The sequence below is a fragment of the Aphis gossypii genome, chromosome 3 (assembly GCF_020184175.1).
Source record: "Aphis gossypii isolate Hap1 chromosome 3, ASM2018417v2, whole genome shotgun sequence".
NCBI classification, from domain to species: domain Eukaryota; kingdom Metazoa; phylum Arthropoda; class Insecta; order Hemiptera; family Aphididae; genus Aphis; species Aphis gossypii.
Window position 1 is genome coordinate 10,343,183 of NC_065532.1, and position 15,626 is coordinate 10,358,808.

The following is a 15,626-nucleotide window of genomic DNA, read 5'->3' on the forward strand; positions in this document are numbered from 1 at the left end:
TTAATTAACGTCCAACTTCTTGTCGGAAAGTTCAATATCGCAAAACAAAGCAAGGGCTAGTCCCTAGGCTCATTTGTGGGACGGCAGCAAAAACTTAAAGGTAATATGTATAACTTTGTTATGACTTTTTAAAATATACCAAAAAAAAAAAAAAACGTTCACGGGGACTTAATAATAATATTATATTAACTTTACGATTGATAATAGGTCAAATTGCTCTAAAAATAATAGACTAGAATCAGTAGAATCATTCTGAACATAAAATGTCTTTTATGTTGTATATTAGTTAGACAAAGACAATACACATTGATTACAGAATAAATAAACATTTTAACTATATCAACAAAATAAAATATAACCATTTAATTTATTATCAGTAATTAGTAAGAATATTATGTATTAATCATTGACAAAAATTTTTTTTTTATTATTATTATCAATACAATCAAATGCATCAGTTCAGTTATAGAAATATTCAGAAAAAAAGTATATAAGACTATTTTTAAAATGCTACAAGAAGTGGTTGGAAAGATGTTCCTTCCGGCTTCTTCGACCCCTTAGAAGAAAACAAAGTACAGTATAGGTATCGTTGTTTCAAGAGCTATAAAATGTTGACTCGGTGTCTACTACGCCTTATTACGTCAAATTGTCAATTAATTTATATTTTTTTACGCATTAAATTTAGTTGAACGTTTGATGAATAGGTCAAATATATTTGACAATATAATTTATAAGTCGTGTCATATAATAGTGTAACATTATTATACATAGAAGTACCGCAACTATATATAGCGCGTTTAGTGGTCTCCCGTATAGTTTTTTTTCAGCTAGTGAAAAAAATTAAAAAAACTGTTTAGTTGTCTATATTTAGTATACTAACATAACATAGTCATGTAAATATTATTATCCATTAAAATTATGTGCTGCCATCTAGTAAGCCATATAGGTAGATACATCGAGATGTTAAAATAATGTTTTTAGTATGTATACCTAATGTACTAGAGTGTTCACTAATATTTTGCTGGAGTTCAGTTGCCAGAGTTGCCTATATATTTTATTCACATATACCTAAGTTATAAACGCTAATTAAACGAGCAGGGCTCCATGTATGTATTACAGACAGTGACATTTTTAAAAAGAGATTTTCAGCCTCAGTTGATTTGACTAAATGTAAAATGTAATCACGTCAGTAGTTTGATGTATTTTGTAAAAAGTAGAAAATTTATATTTAATAATGTTTAAACGAGCTTAATATTATGCTATGTGTTTATCTGTATTTAATAATTTACTTAACTTTAATCAAGTGGATAATAATCAATTGATAAATGCTCATATCAAATAGGTACATATAATATATATTATAATTTATAACAATTATTTTAGTTGTTATAATAGTCATACAAAATAATAAATACATTTAAATAGTTAATAAACATACTATTTGCCAAGCTTTTTTTAGGACTTAAATTTTCAATTAATAATAAGTTTTTAATTATGATAATGTAAAATAATAATGAAGGCATGGTGATTAGATTACCATGTACATTGTACATTAGCGTCACTAGCACCTCAATAATAAATTTCATATATTTTTATTTTGAAATATTTACGTCTTTAGTTTTTGCTCCACAAACAAAACCCGGAGCGATGCTAAAGAACCGTTTGGGCATGTTTTACGGTCCTATAATTTTCTACAAAAATTGTATACGAATTTGTATGCTCATTTTCGAAATTAATATCAGATATACAACCCCCTTTTCAAATAAAATAGCAATTTACACATTTGAGTATTTCCTTAATACCTAACAAAATGGAACCGAAGGCATTACATTGTTCCAAGTATCATAATTTAGTGTATGCTATTCGTATTTAAATGTATGTTTGTTTGCAAAACCTATAGGTTAAAAAATAGTATTTTTCAGGAGTTAGCAATTTAAGCAATGGACTCATCTCATATCCATATAAATCCATTCTGTATTTTAGTAACTCAAACTCATGTTGATTAGAAAATATTTTTGAAACAATTCCAAACAGTCGTCACCCGCGACTAAAATAGCTAATATTTCCCGTCCTAATCCCACAATATACTTAGGTATCAATTTTTTTCGGAGTTTGCATGATTTTCGAATATTACAAATGATTTTTGACTTAATCAATGGACCAATGTTCTACGACCTAACAGTAAAGAGGTAACAACAGTACAGTGGGCTGTGTTTTATTTAGTTTTTTGAAGTTAAGTACCTAGGTATAAGGTTTTAGGTTTCTCATAAACATTTAAAAACATTTTTACTTAAATCAATAAAATTAACTTTTACCTTTAAACTTAACTTGGATTTTTATTTAATCACGTGTAAAAAAATTAGTTAATTTTTTCAACCTTGGTTAAAGATATACATCTATACTAAGATATTTAATATTACTTTCAACTATTTAATTAATACCTATACTCTTACAAAACACGATCGTATCACCTGAAAAAAACCGAATAATCAGTTTTAGAGTAAAATTCAAAGACTCGACTTGTAATCACTGTACATAATTATTAATAATGAAACTCACTATTCATTATTAGCTTCTTTTTAATTAAAAGTAGTAGATGAAATTGAATATTTAAACAAAAAACAACGGGTTTAGTTTACGAAAGACGAAGCATTATTATTTTTTTTACAAATGATATTTTCAAAGAATTTATACTAATTTTAAACTACCTTTACTACGATATTATTAACACGTCTGATCTTAGATAGGTACAATATTAAATTATCAATAGAATATTCATAACCTATAAAATATCCTTAGAAATAAAGGTGCTGACGGGTCATTTCTGTTCAGGAAAAAAATTCTGTATAAGTTATAAGTTATTACTGAATTCTATTGAAATACAACCATTGAACCATGTATAGTGAATAGTTGGTATACCTATATAGCCAATAACAAAGTAAACTCGATTTCTATCATACATTTATTACTGATTTTCGATTTTTTTTAATTTTTAATTAAATATTTTATGGTTTTTAGATGCGCTTGCTTATAATTACCTCATTTGAAACAGCTTTTAGTAAATCAAAACTACAGCTCGTTCATAAAAACGTATATTAAATATTTGGCATTAATAAGACAGTTATGGTAGAATGGTAGATACATTATAATGTAGATATTGGATAAAAAGTTCCGAAGGTAGTAAGGCATATTATTATAATAACGTAAGCAGTCAAATATATTATAATAAACATTACATAATACATAACTACATAAGGTTTGTACCTCGTATACCAATATCTCACTAATAATATATATTATCATCTACTCGTTTGACATCAAGCCTATTTAAATACCTTTACGATTTTTTAAAAAGAGGCATGAATATAAATATATAATTAATAGCTATAGTATTTATCGTGTATAATTATAGCTAATCGGTTTGCAATTTGTGAGATCAACAGATTATGTGCCTTGTATTTATAGGTGTATTACAATACAAATTATAATATATATGGTGTTTAATACACTAGGTATATCATTAAGCTTACATGGCTATAATATGGCTTACTTATGCCGTAAACATGCCTTAACGAATTTTTTTTTAGTTTAGAATAACTTTACGTGTATTCTTAACTTTTTGTAAATCTATAATATATGGTCAATGACATATATGTACAATGTACCGTACGTCCGTACCTCTATACCTATATATGTTTACTTTATTTTTGAAAACAGTCATTTGTAGGATTTCTCTCCACTTGGGAAATTTTCACCGAAGGGGTCGAATGAAAACGATACTACGATAGTCCGGATAGTCGTATGCTGTAATAGTTACATACTTCACGTCGATGTACTATGTATTATATTATTTTAATTATAAATAATTATTATTATCATAGCAAAACAAAATTTTTGAAAATAAATTAATTTTTATCGTATAGGCGTATAGCCACTCTACTCCGTTCGTCAAAACTTAAAATACTTATAACTTATTAACTATAATATACATGTATTATACACTCGTTTAACAATTCTATTTCTTTGTATAACGGAATATTAAATTAAAAATCCAAGACAACAAAAACTTTAAAAGCGAAAACAATAAAAAAAATGAAATACCCAAATACAATTTATTATTTTTTTCAAAATATCGGTTAGCAATATAAACCGTATAATTATGTATAAAAATATATATACTTTCAAAATAGTTAAACTTTTCAAAATACCCAATGAGTGTAGTGTACTAGTGTAGACACTTAAAATATAGATCATCCTTAGAAATTGGTACCTATATTAAATGCGTATTAAATTATTATGGCTATGTAGCATTGTGGCTGCATAATATGATGGTGTATCTAATATCCATATACGTATATACTGACATACTGTGTATGCCTTAATCGTTTTGTTTACAGTATATAACTGCGTAATATAATAAACTTAGCGTATTGGGTATATGTACATATTACTATATAACTAATGACGCGTAAGTACTCCTAATAGTTTGTGTTTTATTTTTGAAAACGGTTATATTTCGACTTCTCTCAGTCCGAGGCATTTTCACTGAGGGGGGCGAATGAAAACGGTAGGCCTATTCCGTAATACTGCAGCAGGCGGCCGCCAAGTACTGCGTGTAAAGTGTAAATGTATATTAATAAACGAAAAAAAAAAAAGAAGGACGTAAATAACCTATTCCTCTATATTGGCGCTACATTATATACGTATCTTGCGTGTTTCTTTCACTCTATATATAGGTGAGTATATTTTCGATTTATAATTTTATCTGACGCGTATTATAGGTGTACCTATTAAATATTTGTATATTCCATCGACCATCATGTTATTACGTATATAGATAAAGGTTATACCTTCCTTCACAGAGTTACACTCGTATGTCGTGAGAAGAAATAAGAAAATAGCTATAATAAAAGCCCATTAGTGATATAATATATAATATATTAATATGTACATAATATAAGGTATAAAAAAAAAATCGCGACCGTTTGTGATTATGTCTGATTACAAAATTATATAGGCTGCATTTTTAGTTTTTAGAAATCAATTCGTTACACCATTGTCACGCTCAATGTTAAAACTTAACACCATATATTATTTTCATATGCATAATTATAACCGAATAACGATACTTCGTTTATGTATTTTTTTTTATGAGAAAACCTTGTAAAATAATAAGCACAATGCCAGGACAGCTTAAGTAGGTATATAAAACATTAGAGAATAATTACTTATGTTTTAAGACCAAATATTGTCCCTTTTTAGAATCATCTTAAAAAATTGACCGCTAGCAAGTATTTTTGTTTTGATAATTATTGTTTAGTGACATTTATAATTAATTATTACAATATACTACAGAAGTTCAAAAAGAAAAGTAAAAATTCCAAAAATAATTGAGTCAAGGATCAAGAATTTTGGCTTATTTAAGTTAAGTGATACTATGTTATACTCGATATTTTAGTTATTTTTATTTTGTACTGATGAATTTTACCTACCACCAATTTTTAAAATATTTTGGCTTTTTTTGAGCTATTTACAGAAAACTGAAATTTGATGAATGTATTGATTTCACAATGATGTGTGTTCCTCATAAGTTAGTCTTACAGTGATTTAAAAATTATAAGAATACATAGACACAATTTTTTTTATTAGGGTTTGAAGTAAAATGTTGACAAAAATTCATCAAAATCATGAATATTTGTAAATTATTTTATAGTTAAAATTTATAAAAAAAACTAGCTGTCACCCGCGTGTTCTATCCCGCAGATAGTTGTTTGCAAATTGTGGGGCTGTTTCTTTTCTTATAGTTATTTCGATCATAAAATTCTATAAAGAGTACATTATACATTATACCTTATGGCTTATACCTACGCAAAAAATAATATGAATTTAAGTTGTTAATAAATTCTCATAGAAAATTTATAGATAATAAAAACAATATTTTTCTTACAGTTTTCAAAAAAATCGAGAAAAAACAAAAAAAGAAGTGACGGAAAAATGGGAATTTTTATGCAAAACCAGTTTTTGATAAAATCGATTGTAACTCAAAAAGGAATCACTGTAAGTACTTAAAATGTTCACTAAATATTTTTATTAGTGTTTTCTATATATATAGTTAAATTTTTAATATATTTTAGCATCTTTTGAGTTATTTATAGATCAATGAATTTTCGATTTTTCTAAGTATTTTTTTTTTTTTGAAGTGTCGATAAAAAATGTTGGGTGCTCAAAAAAACTTGAAAATTAAATACTAGGTTTCTTATAAGTCATTTTTTTTATAAGCGTCTAAAGTTCAAATATTTACGAAATAAGAAAAAAGTGCGAAAATGTGCAAGTTATTTTGTACCAAGTTGAAAATTCATAAAAATATTTGTATTTATTAAAAAGTTTAAAAAGTTTTCCACAAGTTTTCCTTCAGATAGCTTTAAAGAAAACTCGAAGCCTCATTATAGAAAAGAAAAATGTAGGTAATGATCGTCTGGATTTTAAATTTTTACTAAATTAAGTAACGATAACGATTTATCTTCAAATGGGTTTAAGACAAGTATTTGTTATTATTCAAAAAGTATAAGCCATAGGTACTTGAAAATTACACCAGTTATTTAGATTGCCATTTCTTTTATACATAATTTAATTTTCAAGATAATTCGCTGATTTTAATGCTATTTATAGGCATTTGAAATATTCGTTTTTGTTTAGTTTTTTTATTATAAATATCGATAACATTTTTTTGGCTGAGTCAAAATACTTGGAAATTTATACAAAGTTCCTCATAAGTTAGTTTCATAGTGATAACAAATTATAATAATACATAGGCCCAACTATTGATTAGCATTAATTGAAGTTCAAATATTGACAAAAATTCGTCAAATAAAATGAATATTTGCCTAACCTTAGAGTTAAAAATTTAATACAAAATTTTCCATAAGTTTGGTTTCCAATAGTTATAAAAGAATTTACATTTTGCCATTTTGAGGTATTCAGATCATTAAAACATAATAAACCATCTTTTTCATAACACACGGGAAAATATATCCTAGGTTGACAAATCATCTCCGTTCAGAATCGTTTTTCGTATACAATGATACCTATTATTGGATTCAAATAAAATAATAGTAACCTACCTACTGTTAAGCGGAGCGTTAATCATTTGACTGTCATTTTTTTCATCATTACTATTAAAATTTATTTCACTATTAGTATTTTTATACTTTAAGTTATTTTATTAGTTACATTTTTGGTCAATTCCATCTGTTAATATATTATGTAGAAATATCTAAATATTAAAATTATACTAATACATAATAGAATGATAATATAACAGTGGAAATCATTTGATTATTATTTTGATAACGTTCAAATGTTGTACAGGTGTTAAAAAACCAAATAAAAATTTACTAATGTATGTACACACATATTCATAATACACACTGATTACTGACAACTAAAAAACTTACCAGTCGGTAGTCACCCTTTGCCGAAACGACGGATTTGAGCAAAAATGAAGATTATCATCACACAAGCACATAAACGTACATAAAATAAAGAACAAATAAATGTATAGATAATCTCCGTAGGTACCTACTGTAAACACAGATATTTAAATTTTAAAATTGTAATTTGAAAAGCTTAATTTTGCGAAGAAAATATTTTAATGTACCTAGATGATAACGTTTTAGTGTGATTATAATACGATACACTGCAACGATGTGGAAAACAAAATCTGTTTTTAGTCCAAGTCGGACCAAAGTCTACCAGATTGACGATAGGTACCTATACAGTAAAACATAACCTTTATTAGAAATGATTTCCATAATTTTGAAGAATCTTATAAATATTTAAATAGACTTGTTGGTTATTAGTTATTACTTAGTAGGCTTGACAAAATATGTTCTTTTGTGTTCTTTCATTTATGTAGGTATTGATTAATGATTACTGTATCGTTGTTTTGAAGACTAGCTACCTATTTCTTAAACATCAAATACAAGGGGTTTAGTCAACTATTACAACTTACTGAAGAACTAATTAACCATTTGCCTTATTTTAGGAGTGTTATTATGATATAGGTACTTAACAATATTTTTATTTTATAAAATTGGCATTTCTCGTGCAGTCTCCTTTCAATAAAAATTTTTTACAACTTGCTAAATCATTACCAATCCGACTCTGAAGTATAAACTGTTTTGGATGTAATATAGTCAACTATACAAATAATAATATAATATTTAAGTTATAATTATCTATTAGAATATTATTTACTTCATAAAAAAGGCTTGTCGAATAAAATACGAATAAGAAATATCCATAGTTAGATCTATACAGTACATCACTGAAACACAGACAAGCTCCCAATATTATTATAGTGAATAGGGTAGCTCACATTCAAAATAATAGTTAACCTACAACCCTAAGTTACTTAAACTGCATGTTTAATTTGTAATTTAAACTGTTAACTGTTAATTGTATTGGTCAGATATGAAATAGAATTCCACCAGTATTTGGCATTCATTACATAAAATATAAAACATGCACTTTAACCGTTGGCATTAACTCGTGTGACCTAATAACTAAGGAATAATATTTCTATGTAATTGCTTAAAGAGGAATAATGAAGATTTCAATGAAATTACAGTTCAATTCAGTGTTTATTTCAATTAGTTAGGTATAAATTATTTACAATTTTAAAATGTTTTAATTTGAACACCTAACATCTATTCAGCCTTAAATTAGGAAATGTTTTCATATTATTCTTTTATAATCAGACAATATACGTATTTATTATTATTTTAGTGCTTGATTACTAATAACTTCAACAATAATTCAAAATTTTGTAACAACAAACATACAGGTGTACCACAAAATAAACTAAATCTATTCCATACTTATGTTATGGATTTTTCTAAAATATTTTATGAATAAAAGGAATTGTTTGCCTTCTAATATACATCTATACTCAACAAAGTAATAGTATGGTTGTCCATATTAGAAAATGTAAATATTTCATGAAGTTGAATAAGTCATCTCATAACCAATTTTACCTGTAATATGTGTTCTCTGAACAGATTTCATTAGATCGAACCATAATTTAATAGAACAATAACATATGTGACATCTGACTTGATAATTCACACGATAATACTTAGAATTTTAAGTATAAATATTAAAGATTAGTATGAAAATTAACCCATAATGATATAACTTAACTAGTATATTAAAATTAAGATTTAGATAAGTAGTAGATATGGTGAAACTGAGATTATGGAAAAATAAAAAACATTAATACATATTTTATGTAGGAACCTTCTTTTATATATAATCTGATACGATATTTTCAGCTAATCTTTGTTGAACTTTAATCAGAAAATAAAGCATCTTTGCTAATATAAAACCTTTAAAAAATAGTATACAAATGTAAGAAAAACTGATAATATTTTTTACACCAATAAATTGTAGACAAACTTAAATATTTTAAAAACCTTAATATAATAATATACAGTAGTAACAGAAAAGCGTAGAAAAATGTATCATTACAATATTATTATTCATTATCTATGTCATATTATATTGTCTGGTTCTCATAAATCTACAATTTAATAGGATAGGATGCATGTAAATTGTAAATTACAAACATTAAAGATATACTATTATTACCCAGTACATCTTTATTGTTAAACTGAAGATAACGTTTTGTATAAGATTTTATTCTTTTGTTAAAATGTTGCTTATATTTTTGAAACGAATATGAACATTTTGAGGGAATGATGAGGATATAAATTTTTATCTTTAACTTTTAAGTATGGTTTTACTGCGCTTAATATAAACTGTCAGTATTTGATGACCGAGGCTTCTTTATTTTGTCAAAGTTTTTGATGACTATATCATGCAGTGTTGAATAACGATTACGGATTTCGTGCATTGTTATAGACATAGATAAAAACTGTCTCTCATCCAATTCTTCAACAGCAGACTTGTAATCATCAATGAATGGGTATTTGTGAACCTGAAAAAGCAATTTAAATTATTAAAAATCTCATATATTTGTTTTCAACATATTAAAATGTATAATGTATTATTTTATATTTTTAGATGTGTATATTTTATAACTAAAACCAAATTTTACATTGGATAATTGAAATTTGAATAGTAACTATTTAGTAGTATTAAAATAAAATAAAATAATTAATAAATACCTTAAACGTATAAATTAAACTTTAAATTTATATAGGAAAGTTTTTCTTCTAAAAAGTTTTTTATTTATAACAATTAATAATACTTAGTTATTCTATTATCATTGCTAATTTTTTTTTAACATAGTACATATTATTATGTTGAAAATTCTATTTTATTTGCTCTCATACTAAAATAGAATTGAGTTTATTTTCTCAATTCAAATAACTTTTTATTTCATAAAAAATATGTAATTCTTATTTATCTTTAAGATAAAATTAACATTTTTAGACTTTTCTATTTGACTTATTCAAGGTAATAATTGTAACTGTCATTTTGGCAAACCTCCAAAACATTACTTTCCAAAATTCTAAAAATTATGAATAATTAAAAACTGCAAATAAATTTAAAATTAAGAAACTACAATATGGGTTTTAAATTTATAACTCACATTAATTAACAAAAAAAAAAAAAATTAATAGTATTAAAATGCTTAATTTAAGCACTATCACATACAGTCACTTAAAATTGTTAGCCTTGACTGAAAAGGATTAAGAATCGTTTTAATTTGAGTGAAACCAGAATTTTACTTATAAATCGTTTTTAAAATAAATGTTAAAATGTACAACAAATAAAATATTTTCAATCATTATTTTACAATTTAGTATTTACTAATATATATTTTTTATTATTTATAAAAGATATCCGAATAGGGGACTTAGATATTTAACATAATTATAGATGATAAGTATTTGGTCATTTAGGTAAACAGAAGAAATATTTTTAGAATTTAAGGTAAAAGTGACATACATAAATTTGCTTTTGTTAATCTTAATTTTAATAAAATGAACTATTCGAGTAATTGAATTTGGTAATTTTGTAAGTTGTTTGTGGCAGTGACTATATCGTTGTTTGATTAATTTAAGACTGTATCATCGGTGAAATTAGTAAGGATAGTATTGTTAAACTATAGTAGATCGATCTGTTGTATAAACATTATTTAGTCGAGGAAAGAATATTGCCTTTGGTGCATCTACTTATTTTTTTATAGGATGGGAGTTGGAAATTTTTTCTTAATGTCACATTGCAGATTTTCAAATTTTATAGGAATGATTTGAGAGTGAAAAATAATAGAGCAGGCTTTAAAAATATTTTGATGTTAAAAACACATTACACCCTCATTTGTTTTCTCAGTCTTACTAACATACAACATAGAAAAATTACATTCAATAGAACCAATTTTGTGTTTTTAATTTTAATATCAATGAGTCAATTGATCTATTATAAAAGTGAAAGGAAAAAATACTATTAGTGATTGGGCATTGAATTTTTTCAATATTTTCATTCTTAAGAGAAATATTAAAAATGATCATAACTAACTAAAAAATGAAAATAATTTAAAACACCAACATGTCTCAATAACCAATTTATCAATAACTTTGATAATATGTAAATTAATTTTAACATCAAAGCTAACCACACAAAATAAGTAAGTTTTACTGAATGCAAATTTGCAATGCTGTATGTTTAAAAAACGAAAACATATGCAGGTGTAATATCCTATTAACCAAAAACTAACAAAATAATAAGCTGACAATTATTAGACCGGATATAAATATAAACTAATAGGTACCGGAAATTCCATATAATTAAAGTTTGATAGTATCAAAAAAACCTATAAATAAACCCATAAAATATATCAGAATTTTTATTATCTTATATTATATAAACATTGATTATGAAAAGTTTGTGAACTATGTTGTTTTGTTCCTAAAATTATGAAACTTTAATTTATAAGAATTCTAAAATCATAAATAAGTTTTGTTCTAGATTTAAATCCTATTGTAATAGCATAATATAATAATTACATAGACTAAAAATAATTAACTAATCAGCAATCTAGTAATTTTCAAAAAAAATAGCAATGCATTAAACATAATTTAAACTATTAAAACTAATACAAACCTTGGAAATAAGTTTTCCACGAGATGCATAATAGCGTGATATTTGTTCAAGAAAATTGGTAGCTTCGACTTCGACTTGCTGTATCTCAGCAAGAGTATCTTCTTGCACAGAGACTCCAAAATTATTGCCATCTTCAATTTTAGGTATTAATAAGGATATCCACATTTTTAACTAAAAATAAAGATTAAAACAAATGATTGTGATAGTTATGTAAATATTAAAAATATTTTACGAACAGTATTGGTGTCTGCAGATAATTGTTTGATATTGGTTTTAAGAATTTTAAGGGCTTCAACAAGTTTTAGATTGTTTGGTATGGATGTTTGTACTGGAATTGAATCATGTGAGTTTGAATCTAAACGTGGCCTTTTCCCTGGATTTTTACCATCACAACTAAAATCAAAAAATTGTTTAAATATTTAATAATCTTAAATTATAGCGTAACCAATATAATTACTTTTTATGTATATATTTTTTAACTCACTTGTTTACATTATTTTCTACTTTAGAAATTGTGGGAAATTCAAATTTGCAATTTAGGTCTGTTCCAGCAATATGAAACACAGGCATTTTGAGTAACTCATTTAAATGTACTATTCGTTCAGGAAATTTTTGAACTATCAGATTCTCTGCCTGTAATTTTAATATAAACATTAATAAAATAAATATTCACATTTACTTTAACATCATATATCCTTAAAATTATTTTAGAAATATAATTATTGTATATGTATTATATTAAAATAATGTTTAAGAGTTATAAACATATAACTTATAATTAAAAAAATTATCACTATTGAAACATTTTTAATTATATGAAATGAATGATATTCAAATCACTTTTGGTATAAGAACAATTGATAAATTAATAATTAATAATGGGATTCATAATAGTTGAGTACAGCGTAGGTACCAAAATTGTTACTTTTTGAAACAAGAAAAAATACTCGATTATAAAATTCATTTTTAGATGAAAATGGTAGAGATCTACAGATCTAATTAATCTTATAAGTAAAAATAGTTTCAATACATACGTCAACCTTCAATGTTTCATGAAACTCTTTGGCCTGAAAAAAAAACAAATAAGTAAATTATTAATAACAGAATTTAATGTAAAAAAAAATATTATTTGATTTTTTAATTATAAAATGTTTGCAGCCAAAAAATCATTCAGTTCCAGTGTACCAGTAAAATTATAAGATGTACAAATTATTTATAATGATAATTAAAATAAACTTGATTTGTGAAGAATTTTCATTAGGTAGGTACAAAATTTAAGTGATGTATATCCATTTCGTCATTAACATGATAATGAGTTTCATAAACGGTGCACTAAAAATCTTAAACGTGAGTAAAATGATCTACACAAATTTTCAACATTTATTTAATTCATCAATCATGTACTGATTATTTTCAACTGGTTATGCAGACAATAAATATTAAATATACTTTATTCACCATTTTTGATGCTTCAGTCTGGGCCATATTCTGTGTATGAACAATTTGGTAACTGTAAGTTGAATGTAATTTGAATATTATGGTATTTTCGAACGTATATACTATATAGTGATCAAGTATGACAAGTATTGACAACTCTTATAAATAATATAATAAGTATAAGATTTTATAAAACAAAAGCAATTGCCATGAGAAACGAATGATGACCGTATTGAATGATAGGTTTAAACATTTTCAAATTATTTTCAGGTTATATTATCACGGTTACGGTATACAAGCATTTCACGTCTCGACATACAGATAGCGTTACATTGTCATAATATAAATAATAAATTCATGATAATAATAAATATTATCATGAATTATATATAGTAATAGCGCAGAATAGAATAATAGCCTGTTATAGTAATACAGTGAAATCTGTGTAATATGGAAACGGTGGTGACCGGATATTTTTTCCATTTAATACAGGTAACAAAAACAAAAATTAATAAAAAATAAATAAATATTAGATACATGTATTTTATTCTTGCAAATTATTAAACATATTATTTATTATTATATTCTATATTCCTACTTACTTTTTATTATACTTACGGAATTACACACTTTCCAAAATTCTTCTAATGTTTTTGTTAAAATACTTGCCATTTTCTTTTTTACTGATTTTTTTTAAATTGAGAATTGATTCCAAAAGTTAATTTTCTTTGATGAAAACATTTTCAATCCAATGCGAACTTTCTAACCTTTTTATAGGGTATTTTTATGGGCGGGACTATTTTCCACCAAAAACGAGATATCGTTTTCCTCCACTACCCATTTTCGTCCAAAAAAAAAAAGGTTGGTTTCCATTTTCCTCCATATTATTTTTGAATAAAATTATGTCTATTTTCCTCCAATATTTTAGTCAGTGTAGTGGTGTTGAGTTCCGTATTATAAAAATAGAGTACCTATGGCTAGAATCATATTTTGCCACCCCTTATTATTAACTAATTTATTATTTTATTTATTGATTGATGCATTTTTATATCATAAGTTATCATTGCTGTGCAATTGTACATTATCAGTGTGAAAAGTTCACAAATTTTTTTTACAGTTAATTCATATTTTTCAGTCGATTCAATTAGTTTAATTTTTTCACTTAAAGTTAAACATTTGTTTTTGGACGTCATATTATTTAATATTTTAATATCATGGTTCCACGATATAATATCCCTTAAAATAATAACTCAAAATGTTAACCTTTATTATAACAGTTGCGATTAGAAGTAATAATCGCACTTTATCTAAAGTGTGTTCTTCGTTATTTTGATAATGGTATATCGTATATAGTGAGTCGTTTGTCTCGTTTTATATCATTACTTACAACGCGTGTCGCGAGCCAATGGTCTTAAATTAAATTAAATAATTATCACATTTTATAATTTTAAATAAGAAAATGCTAGAATTTATCCAAAGCTGGAGTAAAAAAATAGGCCAAAATATAAAAATTTAGACGTGCAGTTGTAAGAAGAAATGATGAAACTAACAACAATAAATGTTTTAAATAATTATAATAATTTTTAACGAACATTTTTTAATTAATTTTTTTGTATTTAATAACTGTCAGTAATAATTGTATTGTATTAATATCTATGTAACTTTAATAAAAAGGTTCAAATTTTGAATTAATATTTACGCGGCATATTTTGTCATGGAATATTCTTGCGGGGTTATTTTTTCCGTGATATTTTGACGTGTCACCATTTTATATACATCTATAGTCTATACGCAGTACTCGGCATAACACTACAACACTTATCGATAATATAAATTAAAGGTCCTGACACCCTAGGACTAGGTGAATAGTTTGCCGCGCGAGCGTGATTTTAAATCGCCTCGAATTTTATTTGCTAGAACACAAAGCTTACTATACAATTTAAAAATCGCGCCGAACCATAATGTTATTCGGGCGAAACGCGCGCGAATATTGATAAAATAAAATAAATTATAAAATATAAAAAAGCTATACAAAATAAATTGATGAATAAAAATTAGAC

At 25.3% G+C, this 15,626-nt stretch overlaps 1 protein-coding gene and 1 long non-coding RNA gene across 2 annotated transcripts in view; one reads left to right on the forward strand and one right to left on the reverse strand.

Moving 5' to 3' along the window:
* The window catches only part of LOC114127599 (uncharacterized), an 82,009-nt gene that overhangs the window by 47,694 nt on the left and 18,689 nt on the right, over positions 1-15,626 (forward strand). The window contains exons 11-12 of the long non-coding RNA XR_007605325.1: positions 5,950-6,057; positions 13,837-14,058. This is a non-coding gene — a long non-coding RNA (uncharacterized LOC114127599). The remainder of the gene's footprint in view (positions 1-5,949; positions 6,058-13,836; positions 14,059-15,626) is intronic.
* Positions 9,637-13,794, reverse strand: LOC114127597 (proteasome activator complex subunit 3). Its single transcript, XM_027991881.2, has 6 exons — positions 13,588-13,794; positions 13,164-13,196; positions 12,614-12,762; positions 12,366-12,522; positions 12,130-12,300; positions 9,637-9,997 (listed from the first exon to the last, which is right to left on the reverse strand). The coding sequence occupies exons 1-6, from the start codon at positions 13,612-13,614 to the stop codon at positions 9,809-9,811; spliced, it is 726 nt and encodes a 241-aa protein (XP_027847682.1). The 5' UTR covers positions 13,615-13,794; the 3' UTR covers positions 9,637-9,808.

Bases quoted from the DNA above. Each gene is read 5' to 3' on its own strand.
- LOC114127597 (XM_027991881.2), bottom strand. From the start codon at position 13,614: ATGGCCCAGACTGAAGCATCAAAAATG. The intron at 13,197-13,587 runs GTGAATAAAGTA...TTTTTTTTTCAG, and splicing joins AGACTGAAGCATCAAAAATG to GCCAAAGAGTTTCATGAAAC. The intron at 12,523-12,613 runs GTGAGTTAAAAA...TTTTGATTTTAG, and splicing joins GTAGAAAATAATGTAAACAA to TTGTGATGGTAAAAATCCAG.